The 14,358-nt window shown below is 52.2% G+C and overlaps 1 protein-coding gene across 1 annotated transcript in view; it reads right to left on the bottom strand.

Annotated features, from left to right (window-relative positions):
* Positions 1 to 14,358, bottom strand: part of CACNA1I (calcium voltage-gated channel subunit alpha1 I) — a 110,034-nt gene that overhangs the window by 44,565 nt on the left and 51,111 nt on the right. The window contains exon 6 of the mRNA XM_019660538.1: positions 4,706 to 4,865. Coding sequence (XP_019516083.1) covers positions 4,706 to 4,865 — 160 coding nt within the window. The remainder of the gene's footprint in view (positions 1 to 4,705; positions 4,866 to 14,358) is intronic.

Below are 14,358 nucleotides of genomic sequence, written 5' to 3'. Positions count from 1 at the left end.
CACACCATAAACACAAATAAACTTCTTGAAGACTTGGTATCAAAAGAAAAAAAAAAGAATGTAAATTTCTCATTATTGTTTCTAATTGTATACTGAAAACAGTAATATTTTGGATATATTAGGTTAAGCAAAACATATTATATAATTTTAAAAAGAACAAACTTCTGGGGGCTTAGAAAGCATAAATGCAACAAACATAACCATCCAAATATTACAAGAAAATATGGAATATTTTTGTTAACTCAAGATATATAAGGCATTCCTAGATGAGACACACAAAATCCAAATTCTACAAAGGAAAAAGTCAAGATGAACTATATACAAATGTAAAATCTCTATGAAACAAAAGATAACATATAAACCAAAAAGATAAGCAACAAACTGGGATAAAGCAGAGGGAAGCAAACTTTTTCTGTAATGGTCCAGAGAGAAAATTGTATTTTGCAGACTGTGCCAGTTGAGACTGTGCCAGTTACTTCACTTGACTATTGCAATATAAAAACAGTCAGAGGAAACAGGTAAACAAGTGGGCATAGCTGTGTTCTATTAATAATAAAACCTTATTACAAAAACAGGCCCGAGTTTCCTATCCCCTGGCATAAAGTATTTGCAACATAGAAAATAGATAAAAGATAACTATGTAGAGCACATTAAAGTCTCCTATAACTCGAGAAGAAAAAGAAAAAGAATCCACTAGGGGGTAAAAAAAAAAAAGACAAAAGACAAGAACAAAAAATTCACAGAAGAAATAATAGTGGCCAAAGTATAGGAAAAGATGCTCGCTTCCCTAATAACAGGAAAATGCCAATAAAAATAACACTGAGACCATTTTACCTCCATCCAAACAGCAACCATTTCGGGATTGATCATTCTGAGTGTGGAAAGTGGTGAGTGCAAACAGATATGCTCATACACTGTTGGTGGGAGCGTAAACGCGTACGACCTTTTTAGAGGACACTTTGGCAACATCCATCAACAATTAACAGGAACACATCCAACCCAAATACATATGGACACCTGACTATAAAAAGGCACCATTGCAATTGGTGGTGAATGGGTGGACTTCTCAGTCACTGTGCTGTGACAATGGAACATCCACAGAAAAAGTGAACCTTGACCCCTGCCACACACCATGAAAATTATTTCAGATGGAATATACAGTCCTAAATGCAGATGATAAAGCAAAAAAGCTTCCAAAATAAAACATTGGAGAATATTTTCATGACCTTGGGTTAGGAGAAGACTTCTTAAACTGGATACAAAAAGCAATACTTAAAAAATTATTGATAATCTGGATTCCATTACCACTAAGAGCTTCTGTTTGTCAAATGACACCATTAAGAGAGTGAAAGCAAAAGACTCAGACTGGAATAAAATATCAGACATACATCAAATCTCCTCACCAAAGGACTCAAGTCCAGAATATAAAGAACTACTACAAATGTATAAGAACAAGAAAAACAATCCAATTTAAAAATGGCAAAAGGCTACAACAGACACTTCGCAAGAGGACATACAAATGGCGGATACACATACGAGAGATGCTTATCACCACCAGCCATCAGGGAAACACAAATTAAAACAATAAGACACCACTGCACTCTCACTAGAATAGTGAAAATGAAAAGGAATGACAATGCCAAACGTTGCAAAGGAGGCGGGGCAACGGAAGTCTCCGACTTTGTCAGAGGACGATTAATGCAACCATTTTGGAAAACTATTTGGCAAAACCTACTGAAGCTAAATATATGCACACCCTTACCAGTAATCCCACGCCTGGGTACTTACCCAAAAGAAAGGATGGCTATATCCACCCAAAGATATGTACAAGACTACGTGTGAGTCATGAACCAAAAAAAAAAAAAAACCAGAAACAACCCAAATCAACAGCAGGATGGAAAAATCAGTAGTGGTGTATTTGCTCAGTGGAATACTCAGCAATGGAATCGAAGGGGCGACTGACACATGCAGCAACCTGGGTGACTCTCACAGACACATTATGCTGAGCCCAAGAAGCAGACACAACGGTGACATCCAACATGATTCCATTTAAAGAAGCCTCAGAAGCAGGCAAGACAAATCTAGGGTGACAGAGGTCAGAACGGTGGCTATTTGGGGTGAGGGGGGTAGTAACTGGGACGGGGAAGAGGGAGCCCTCCCGGGCGCTGTAAGTTTCCTTGGGTGGACGTCCACTGTGCACACCCCGGTAAAACGTCATTAAGCTGTACACGGAATAGTGGTGCCCGCTACTGAATGTAATTTATACCTTAATCAGAAAAGTAGAAAGAAACGTACATACACGTTGGCTGGCAAGTGTAAGTCTAGCCATTGATCACACGTGTATAGGAAGTTTGCACGTGTACACGTTGCACCCAGCAGCCTTGTATGTAAGAGCAAAATCCTGGAAACCGTGCCAGGCCCGTTAATAGGGGCTGGCCAGAAGAATAGTGGTTCATCCGTGGAATGAGAAACGCTGATGTGAAAACACGCTCCAGACACATCGCCACAGCAATTCGCATTTTTAAAACCTGCCTGGGGTGTAAACGGTCGTGTGTGTGCATGCTAATGCCTAGACAGAGTCTGGGAGAGGGAGCAGGCGCTTTGCAGAGGACACCAGATCCGCTCAGGCTCCGGGCCCTGCCGCTTCCTAGCAGGGCAATGTCATCCTGATTCTGAGCTCATCGAGGACTCTCAAACCCACCATTTGGGGTCTCCCCAGGGGCTCGAGCACCTGGAGGGGTGCTTTGAGCACACTCCCTGGGGCAGTCACAGCAGGCTGTAGAGTGAGGGGCACCCGGGGTCTGAGTCCAGCTCTGACTACCAAGCGCCCTGGAGCAGGGTTCTCCTGTCTTAGCCTGTTTCCTGGTCTTCTCGAGAGAGCAAATGTTATCTCTACCGCACCTGTCACACAGGAGCACTTCATCATTGCTTTCCAAGTAAATAAACTCGTCTAGAGACATTCAACACCCAAGTAAATAAACTCACAGAGGTCGTGCCAAGAAGAAAATCAAGCAGGATCATGCGAGAGTGTCTGGGGGAGAGGCGTGGTGAGGGAAGGCCTCCAGGAGGAGGCAACCCTGGGACTGAGCCAGGATAATGGGAAATCGGTGGCCAGGAATGACCTAGGGAAAGATTCATGTGGGACAGAGGGGCCTGGATGTGTCCCAAGCCCCCAAAGCTCAGATTGAGAGCTCATACCTGCACATCTCTATCTTTGAAGGCCAGACCAGCTGCCCAGTGTCCCCTCTCCAGCTGCCCCAGGCCCTGCCTCAGGGCCCACCTCTTCCGAATGATTGACACAAGTGTAGGCCTACCCCCGCCCCCACAAGGCCCCACTGTTCCCCCACAGTCCCTTCCCCAACCTTCACCCCACCTCTGGTTTCGCTTCATCTCCACAACTGACAGTCAGGCCATGAGGAAGAAAGCTCAACCCACCCCGGTGCAGTGTTCCCAGGCCTTTTGTAGCCATCCTCAGTCCACGAGAGTCACTTAGTGGTGGCATCTGTGACCAGCCCCCAGCCCGGGCACTCCCCTGGGCAGGAAGTCCATCTTCTGCTGCGTCCTCAGCATTGAGCCAGGGCTTGGGCTTGGCGAGAGTAGCCACTTGGGTGCGTTTGTCAAGTGAGAGGATGAATGAAAGTGCTTTCGCAGCCCGTCTCCCTGGGGCCTGGCACACAGCAGGTGTGCCCTAAAGCACCTGACAATGAAAGTATACTCGTGTGCAGACACATCTGTACGTACACACTCGAAGACGCTGCTGATCCCTCACCGCTGGAACTCGGCCCACCCCCCTGCTTTTAGACACAAGGCGGCCTAATTCAAGTTGACCTTTCCTGATGACTCAGAGTCACTAAGAGGAAGGAATGCCTGTGCTGTACTCAGAAAAACAGGTTCCATGTCTACTTTTGAGGCTTTCTGTCTTCTTTCTCCCTGTTGACCTCGCTTCTGCTTGGGTCTTACCTGCCCTTTTCTCCCTGTCTGGTCTCCTTCTACAGCTGACCCTTGAACAACGTGAGGTTAGGGCACTGACCCCCATGCAGTAAAAAATCCATCTATAACTTTTGACTCCCCAAAAACTTAACTACTAATAATAGCCTACTGTTGACCGGAAACCTTACCAATAACATAGTCTATTGACACATTTTATATGTTATATGTATTGTATACCATGGTTTTAGAATAAAGTAAGCTAGAGACAAGAAAATGTTATTAAGAAAATCATAAGATTTGCCTGTGCGTTTTTCCAAATTGTCACAAATCTCCAAAAGATGGTCCAATATATTTGTTGAAAAAGACCCACATATGAGTGTACCCACGCAGTTTGGACCTGGGCTGTTTAAGGTTCAACTGTAAATTGGCTGCTTCCACTCTGTTGGCCCTGATTCCCAGCATCAAGTAAGTTAAAACCATGTATTAAGTAAGAGTCACTAGGAGCTAAATGAGCATCGAAGGGACTAGTTTAGACTGGGGCTTTGTGATATCAATTTTGAGAGCTCACAGGCCTTCTGTGCTCAATATCCAGCCATTCATGGGAGACCCATCACCAACTCACCTGGGAACATCCCTTCATCTCTTGCACCACTGGGCAGAAGGATTGGGACCAGGTGCTCAATGGGGAGACCTTCCTAGCTCTACATATGCAGCACCACAGCTGCCCCAGGTCGAGCTGGCCGGGAGCCACCTGGGTGGCGGGGGCTGCACTCACATGGTGAAGTTCTCCTCCAGGAAACAGCGGTTACGCAGCAGGCCCGCCCAGAGCTGCACGCCGATGATGCCAAAGATGAAGAAGACAAAGAAGCAGAGCAGAAGGACGTTCCCCAGCATGGGCAGGGTGTCCAGGAGCAGGTTCACCAGAATCCGCATACCTGGGAGGGTAACGGGGGAGGGGTAATCAGGTAGGGAGCAGAGGTCCCAGAGAGGGGACAGAGGAGAGCAGGGTTGGAGAAACAGAGAGAGGGTGGGGACACACTGGCCAGGGCTCCTTCCTGGTACCAGCCTGCTCAGTGGCTCAGAGAGACCTTCTCCTTGGTATCTGCCCCTCCACCCAGAGGCCATGGAAATGGCTCTGGGCCCCGCTGCACTTCCGCTAGATTGCAGATGACTAAGCAGGCATTTATGGAGTACCTCATATGCACAAATATGATCTCCTTCAGTGTTCATGACAACTCCGTGAGTTCGGTAATATTACCCCTATTTTATAGAAGAGGCAACTGGAGGTTCATAGAACTGAAGCTACTTGCCTGGGTCATACAGCTAGAAAGTGGCAGGGTCTGGATTTAAACCAGGTGTCCTGACACCCAGCCTAGCACCCAGCCTGGCTCTCCAGTACACAGAGCCAGGGGCCAAGTCTGGCTCACGATGCCCAGCATCCATCTGGGATGGGCACAGCAGGTGCCTAACGAATGTACCTGAATGCCCTTCATCTCCAGGGCAGTCCACGGTCCCTTGAGCATGCCAGGACATACCAGTACCAGCCAGAACCACCCTGCTGCCCCAGCCCACTGTGTATGGAACCAGGCAGAGCCACCTACAGAAAGCGAGGGACTGCGATCTGGCCTGATGTCAGGAGAAGAGACCCTTCCCTTCCTGAGAAATAACTGCAAGGAACCAGCCAAGCCAGTGGCAAAAAGAGGAGAAAGTGAAGAAATGGGAATGGAGACAGGAGTCCCCAGAAAGGGTGACAGGGTGACAAGGTGACCTGAGGGGGACTTCAGGCAGGCATGGAAAAAGGAGCAGAATGTGTTGGTCACATCCTGGAGGGGCCTGACATCCTAAAACCCAGCAGGTAGGGAGAGAAAGGCTGTGGGAGCACATAGCCTCTGATTCAGAGAGATCCCAGTTCAAATCATGCCCTGCCGGCCTGTGGGACCTTGGGCCAGTCCCTTCCCCTCTTGGAGGATGAGACTCCTCAGAAAAGGGGCCCAAGGAGACAATAGTCATCCTGCAAAGGTTCCCTATCTCAACATCTAGTCTTTTTTAGCCCTAGCATATAGTTATCCATTTATCCTCCTGTCTCTTCCACTGGGCTGTAAGCTCCTGTGTCTGTGTCACCTCAGTGTTCCCAGAACCCAGCACGTCCAGGCCCAGAACAGTGGCTCAGCTAACACTTGTTGAATGACTGCTCGTAATGCATGATCTTATGAGTCATGGGAAGAGAGTGAAAGATAGGGGAGCGGCAGATGGAAAGATGGTGATAAGGAGAACAGTGGTCCTGTCTCGGTTTTTATTTATTCCAGGGGTGATGCTGAGGTGGTTATTAACAAGAGTAATTATTTAGGATTTGCATCACAAGCTCTGTGCAGAGTGATTTCCAATCAATAATTAATGCCCACCCCATCCTTCCTCCCCACAAAACTAGGCCAGGGTCCTCTCGGGAAAGGCAGTGGGGTTCCCTTGCAGGCTGCAGCCTCCAATCGAGAGCAGGCTGGGGAGTGAGGGCTCAACACCCCACTTTCCACACCTGACCCCAGACAGGGTAGCCAGGGGATGTGCAGAGGAGAGAAGCAAGAAACTAGAACAAGCGCCCTATAATCCATCCGAACGTTCAGTAAGCCACTGCGGGCCTTCCTGGTGCCTCATCATTCATTCATTCATTCATTCATCAAACACTTATCAACACTGCTGCTTGCCAGGCACAGTGCTGGCCACATGGGGGATCCAAGGATGAATAAGTCCCATTTTTCACCCTGTCAGAGCTGGCAGTCTAGCAGCAGAGGGACAGGGGACCAGACTGTTGGGAGTAAGGACTGTGCCCGGCGGCGGAGAGGGGGGGTAGCGGCAGCTCCAGTCACATTCCTGGAGGGACTGACTTGAGCTGGGCCCTGCAGATGACAGGAGCTTGTGGCAAAGACACAGAGGTGTGACCATTCAGAGCGTGCACCAGGCCGTGCTTGGGGATTCTAAGGAGTGTGGGGCTCCGTGCTAGGTGACTGGTCAGGGAGGCCCTTCGGCAAAGTCTTGATGGGCTCTGACCTTTAACTGGGAAGGGCAAATCCTGGGGGCCAGGACAGAGGCCGGAGGCAAGCACTGAGCTCCAGGCAGTGGCTGCACGAAGGGGCTGGATCAGAAAGGCCTCCAGGAGGCGGCTCAGCCCAATCCCCACCTAGCTGCTCCATGGCTGCTCTCCTGGGTCCAGCCTTTGTTGCTCAATTAATTACATTTCCCTTGTTTCTCCAGAATATTAAAATTCTGAAAGGCTCCTGAAAACCTGCCCGGCTGGCTTCCCTGAATGGCAGCCGGATCCCTCCTCCCCTTCCGCCTCCCTCTGCTGAGCTGGGCCCCAGCTCACTTCATGGTCCTCCCTGGGGCCCAGGGAGTCCCAGGGCCACAGAGCCAAGGCATAATTAGCTAATTAGGGACCTAGCACGAGTTTATCACTTTCATGCCAGGGAAAGGGAACCATGTGGATTAGGGAGTCAGGGACCACCCCGCGAGACCCCAGCTAATCCTCCTTTTATGCCCACAGTCAAGTAATTAGCCAAGGCAAGTCAAACAGTTCTGCCCTCCGTTCCCCTGGCACTGGGCACAGGAGGTGGAGGCAGAGAGAGGAGAGAGAAACAAAAAGACAGAGAGAGAAAGTGAAACAGAGAGAGAGACAAAAAAAATGGAGACCCAACAGATACGGAGAGAGACAGAGGCTGCCTTCAAGACCTGTCACCATCTGATTCAGACCACTCATCTCTCTCCACACCTTCCCCCAGCCAAGCCCTCCTCCTCCAGGCAGTCTTCTCTCATTCACAGCCCCATTTGGCCATGAAGCCCTCCTAGCGCTTACTTGGTTCTGTTTCTTAGTGAGACTTTTCCAGCCTTCAGCCTGGCCTAGGGGCCACGTGGCCTTGATGGCGGCAGTCTGCAGGCAACTCTGCAAGTGTGCTTGAGGGCCCCACTTCCCCCAGCCAAGCAGGGAAAGAGGACCTTTGAGTCCCCAGAACAGCCCCTACCCTGGTGAACACCCAGAGCACCAACCCAAGACAGAATGTCTGGGTCTCAGTCCTGGCTGGGCAGCTTTAAGGCAGAGCTTGCCCTCTCTGGGCCTCGGTGGCCTCATCTACAGAAGAGGACAGTGGTTCCTGTCCAATCAGCCTCTTAGCAATACCATGGGGAGGGGGGGCGACACCTCAGAAGGGAGAGTCCCCTGAAGTCAGAAGCTGCCAGCAGCCCACCCACCCTCATGGGGAAGGTGTAAATCCTTATCCCATCTGTCCCCCTCCCCACTCACAGGCCTCTACAATCTGGCCCCAGCCTATCTCCCCAGGCTCACCTCCTCTGTCTGCCATGCCTGAACCTGCTGCTCCAACCAGACTGGCAGATGCCCCTGGCATCCCCACTTCCCACCTTTGCACACACTCTGCCCCCAACTTACACTGCCCTCCCCTACTCTCTGCCATAGGGTTCCTGTTACTATTGTGCTGCCCTGGGGGCAATTCTGGGCCCACTTCCCAAGGTAGGAGGGTGTGCATGCTGGTGTGACCCAGCCAGACTGACCCTGTTCCTGGTCTGAGTCACCCCCAGGCCCTTGCATATGCTTAGAAGGGCATCTCTCCTGGTTTAGACCCCAGCTGAGTGGTCACCTCTCCTGGTCCCCAGGCTGGGCTGGTGTCCCTGCAATGAGCTGCCACAGCCCCGTCCTCCCTCCATCACAGCACTTACTACACTACTCACGGCTCTGCCACCCCTGTAAGCCAGGAGGGGCCCGAGTGCAGGGCCCAGGATGGGTGCCCTGCATCCTCCAATCCAGCCCAGGGCCTGGCACAGATCGGCCCCTCCAAGGACAGCAGCTTGCACGAATGAAGGCGTGATGGGTGAGTGGATGGATTCATCACACAAATATTTAGTGAGGACCTACTACATGCTAGGCACTGTTCTAGGCTCGAGGGATATACCAGTTTAAAAAAAAACAACAAAATAAAACAAAGCCCCCTGCCCTCATGAAGCAGACCTTCCTGTACTAGGGGAAGACAGGTGGAAAACAACAAACATAAATGAGTACATTTCCTTTTTTGTTGGCTGCGAAGTGTTATAAAAACAAAAAGTGGAATAGGGGAGGGGTGTGGAGTGCCAGGTTGGGACAGGAGTCAGGTGGGTGTAAAATGGGGTCCAGAAAAGGCATCACTGATGACACAGAGCAGGGACTCGAAGGAGGTGAGGCTGTGTGCACATCTGGGAAAGAGGCCCAGAGCTGGGAGTGAGCCAGGCACTCACGGAATACTGTGGCTGGAGGGAAGCGAGCGAGGGAGACTGGAAACCCTGCAGGTCAGCGTGAGGACTCTGGCTTCCATTCCCCAGTGTCATGGGCAAAAGAGAGACGTGGCCTGAGGGATCACCCCAGCTGCAGGGGTGAGTGCTGAGGGTGGGGTCCAGGAGAGATGTGGCCCCGCCCGGCCCCATGTGCTCCCTGCTGAGGTTGGCCAGGCCAGGTGCTGGCTTTCATCCATGACACTCCAGGGCGGAGTCTGGGCCTTCCATCCATCTGCTCCTCTTGGTCACGCCCTGCCTGGCCCAGCCATCGCTCTCCTACCATCATGATACATCTGGCTGCATCCAGATGACAAAGGCAGACAAGGTGGGGGATGCGGCTGTATTCTGGAGATATTTTCAAGGTCAAGATGATGGATGGGATGTGGCATATACGAAGAGAGGGTTTGGGACATCTCCAAGGTTTGGGGCCTGAAGCCAGAGGCCTGGAGTGGCCATCAGTGGAGATGGAGCTCCGTTTGGACATGTGGAGTTTGGGGTGCCTGGTGTATATCCATGTGAAGTCGTTTTGTAAGATCTTGGGGTCAGGGGGTCTGGAGGGAGGGGTGTGGCCTGGAGTATCATGCGGGTGGCACCAGGGTAGAGACAGTCTCTAGGTGGCATTTAAAGTCAGGAGCAGGGAGCAGACAGATGACAGGTGGGCAAACTGATAGAGCCACTCAACCTTTTCACCCCTTTCCACCAGGGATCCCTAAGACCGGGCCCTCTGTTCTAAGGGAAGCAGCTAGGCAGGGGGACCCTTGGTGGCAGCAGGGGACCTGGGAGGAGATAGAGGATGTTCTTCCTGACCTGCAACTCCCCTGGAGGTCTGGGGTGCTCTCTGTAGACAGGAGCTCTGTAGTCAGCCCAGATGAGCTCAGCCACTCGGCCAGCCCAGCTCAAGAAAGAGCCTGACTGGCAACAGCATCTGCCGAGAGACAGCCCGCAACCAAGAGGAGGGGAGCCAGGCTGAGAGCAATGGGGCTCCCCTCTCTCTCTCTCATCTGGCCGGGTGAGTGGAGGGTGCTGAGCAACCGGGAGAGGTCTTCTGCTGCTCCTGCCACGCCACTGCCAATGGCAACTAATCAGGGGCACAGTGGGTGCCAGGGAGGCCGGGCCAGGCCGCGTATGACCCAGCCCGAGGATACAGCTGCTGGCCTGGCCCAGCTGGGGGGTGGCCTGTGGGCTGATGAGGGGCCTCAGTGCCCACTCCTGAGATAGGAAACAAACCCCAGCCAGGAGTGAGCACCCCTGTACCCTCCATCCCAGGAGAGGCCTTGGGTTCCTCCCCAAGGCCATCATGCTCACGCCCTAGAGTGTGGGTCTGGCCTCGGTCCCACTGAAGGTCCCCGCAGCCGCTGTAGCTCAAAGAGCTACTCATTCTTCAAACGTCCTGTGCCCCCTCCTCTGTGAGGCCTCCTCAAAGTACATGGCGGCCCTTGCGCTCCGGCCCTGCTGCCTCCAATAGAGCACGTGTCCCACTGGCCCATTGCTCCTGGCTCACATGTCTGCCCACACAGAAGGGACTAAGGGACTGCATCTATATCTTCTCCGTGACCCCACATTTGAGCCAGGCCCCGGCCCAGTGACCCTTCAGTGGATGCTACTTTGGATGGATAATGAATGAATGAATGAATGACTACATAGCGGCCCACTCCCTTGATCTGCTGTCCCATCCAGGAATCACTCCACCCTGATGTGTAGAGGAAACTTGACCCCTGGCTGGGGGAGCCGCCTCCACCCTGCCTCCACACCCCAGCATTTCTTCTTTCACAGTCCTGGCTGCTCTCCCCTGTTCCTGAGTTAGGTTCTGCCCAGATGTTCTGGCCAGATGTTCTCCCACCCCATCTCTTCCAGGAAGGCAGCAGCACTGGGGAAAATCGGGCTCCCCCACCCTCCATCTTCCCTCCTGTCTCCCTACCTCCCTCCTTCCCTCCGTCCCTTCCCCATTAGGGCCGCCAGGCCTTTCTCCCACAGGGCGCCTCAGAGGCCCCTTGTGGGTGCCAAGGACAGACAGCCCTGAAGTCCAAAGTGTGCCTGGGGTCAGAGCCTCCTTCAGCCGCCCCCAGACTCCAAGTGAACACACAGTCCAAGTGAAAATATGGAGATTGTCCTCCAGCTCTGTTTCAAAGTGAGTCTCCCAGCTCTCTTTCCAATAGATGCCCCCAGGGTGGAGTCCAAGCAGAAATCTTAGGGCCTCCCTCCTCCGTCCACAGCACGCAGGCCTGACCACCACCCAGCTGGGCATGGACCTGGAAAAAAGGGCCAGAGCAGGCCTGGGCTTCGAGGGCCAGGAGCTGCCCATGAGTCCAGGGCCCCTTGGTCTGATGGGCATTCGAAGACTCTGTGCCTCCAGAACCACATTGTTCTGAGACTTCTTCTAAAATCAAGAGTCTAGGATTCTGCAGCTGGATGATTCTAAGATTCTCTGTGACTCTCAGCAAGGCTATTGCCAAGATCCCAGGAGTATGAGACCCCCACATCATCAACAAGAGGTGTCGGCACCTTCACTGGACATGGTTTGCTGCCCCACAGTCTAGTAATGAGGGACTGGGACCCCATTTTATGGATGGGGAAACTGAGGCATGAGAGTTGGAGCCAAGCCACTGGACAAGAAACCGGGGCAAACCCTGATCTAACAGCCCTGGATACTGCAGTCTGTGGCCCCCACACTGGGGCCCTTCCTCGTGAGGAAAGCTGGGATGGGGCAGTTCATTGTACACCCGTTCTCCACCTGGCCCTGCAGACTAGCCCAGACTAGCCCAGGTGGAGGTGCTGTGTGCCATCCCCAGTGTGCAGACAAGGGACCAAAGTAAGGGAAGAATCTTTCCCAGGCCCTGCAGCTAATTAATGCAGGACCAAGCTTTGAATGCTGCCAGGGCAGCACAGAGGTTATACCGTGCATTAACCAGTACGCTCTCCTGCCTCCTGCTCTGACCTGAACCCCCTCAGTCTGCACAGGGCCCAGCAGAACTCTGCACTCTGACAGTGAAAGGCATTCTGAGGGGGCTCTGAGGGCATCATTTCAGCCATGAGAGCTTTCTTTGTTGACCCTGGATGTGGGCAGAGGTCCTTTCTCGGGCCCTGCAGATGAGATGAGTGGCTGAGGTGCCCACACACTAAAAGGAGAAAAAGGGTCTTGTGAAAAGGAGCGAAAATCTCTGGGGTTGTACAAGCACAGGTTCAAATCCTAGCTCTGCCCCTGGCCAGCTGTGTGGCCTTGGGCAGGTTATTCAAGCTCTCTCTGCCTCAGTTTCCCCATCTGTAACGTGGGCATCACAGTGGTACCAACACCCTAGGGCTATTGTGAAGATGAAATGATACAGCCCGTGTAAAGAGCCATGACAGGGTTGTGTAAGCACCTGATAAATTTTAGTCATTTATCATTATTAGTACATCCCTGGAAGATGTGGAAAGCCACCTCCCGCGCCCCCTGACCTGCAGACCTCTGTGCAGCCACACTGTTCCCAGGCCGGCTCCTCCTCCCCCCATTTGCCCATGCAGGTTGTCTGCCAGGAACGCCCTCCCCAACCCTCTGAGCACTTGGTGAGCGTCTTCCTAAACCAGCCTCTGAGAAGACATCCTGAGGCCACCATCCTCCATCCTCAATGCTCTTTATAATAGCAGCACCTATTAACCACTTACTGCATACAAGGCTCTATGCAAGCTCTTTACACACATAATGGCATTTCATCCTATAAAAACTTATGGAAATTGGTATTGTTGAACCCATTTTATTGTGGGGAAATGGAGGCCCAGACCGGAGCATGCCTTGCCCGGGGCCCCACAGCGGGCAAGTGGAGGAATAAGGCCTTAGCCTGCCGGGGGAGTGCAAATCTCCAGTTCCTGGTCCTGCACCTAGGACTTGACGGCGGCCTTCCCCACAGCACTGCCAGCTTTGCTGCCCTGTCCTGGCAGCACACTGTCCACCTCTCCGCAATGCCCATGCCAGGCCCAGCCCACAGGTCCCTGCAAGGAGGTGAGTTCTTGCTGAACCAGGGATTGGGGTTCTGGGGGGATAGGCAGTGGCCAGGCCAGGCTCAGCATCTCGCCCAGCTGCGCCTGAGCTCCCCAGGCCTCTGTCCGGGGCGGGTGTGCTGTGGCCAGGTACAGATGGGGCCAGCAGCTCCGACTCAGCTGGCTCAGGCCTTAGCAGTGACTGCTCTACTTCCTCACTGGAGGGGAAAACAAGCACTTTTCATATTTAAATGGCTTGGCCAGTGACTTTGGGAGGCACTGCCATGGCTTAAGGAGTGTGTAGGCTGGGTGAGGCCTGGAGTCAGCTGGTGCCAGGAGGGTCGCTTTTAGAGATAATCCAGTCCCATCTTGCCAAGGCCCAGAAAGGGCTAGTGACTTATGAAAGGTCACACAGCAACGAGCCACAACCCAGCCTCCTGACTTACAGTCTGGTGCTTCCTGCCTCCCTCCCCAACCTTCTCCATGCTGTGTGTGTCCTTTCCTTTATCCATCAGTGGTTGAGTGGCCAGGACAGAGACCTGCAGGCGTTGGTTGGAGGGACATATTTTATGGGGTTTTGTAAAGAGCACTTTGATTTCCAGCTCTCCCACCATCCTGGACAAAGTCTAAAACCATACATCTAATCCAGTCCCTCCTCCTGCTTTGTGCAGATAGGGAAACTGAGGCTTGGAGAGACTACGGGACTTCCCAGGTCACACAACAGGCTCCTGGAAGAACTGTGCATTCCCTCATAACCCAACTGAGTCTTCCTGGTTGATCGTGTTTTTAAACTAATTTTTAAACTGCAGGCAGCCACCCCACTCTCCACAGCTTTGTAACTAATAACCTGTAATTTGACTGCCTAGTCCCAACTCTCCAGCCTGCCATCTAGTGGCGAAATTGAAACCTACGGGCTATTGTTGCAAGGCACGAATCCCAGGGCAGAAGCTGCTCTAAAGATACAGGGGAGGACGTAAAATGTTTCAGGGAAACAGCTAGAAAAAAAGGAGGCAACCAACCAAACATCTCTAGGAGGCACTTCCGAGAGCCTGTGTCCCCGTGTCATTCATTCCCCAGGGACTCTGGGTAGAGGATGTGGCACCTGGAAAAAGCTGCCCCTCCTGTAAATGGGACGCTGGGTCAATGGATCTGCTCTTGTTAAGTTCC

Source organism: Hipposideros armiger, unplaced genomic scaffold (assembly GCF_001890085.2).
Source record: "Hipposideros armiger isolate ML-2016 unplaced genomic scaffold, ASM189008v1 scaffold_321, whole genome shotgun sequence".
Taxonomy (NCBI): Eukaryota; Metazoa; Chordata; class Mammalia; order Chiroptera; family Hipposideridae; genus Hipposideros; species Hipposideros armiger.
Note: the sequence above shows the minus strand (reverse complement) of the source record. Positions and strands in the feature narration are given on the sequence as shown.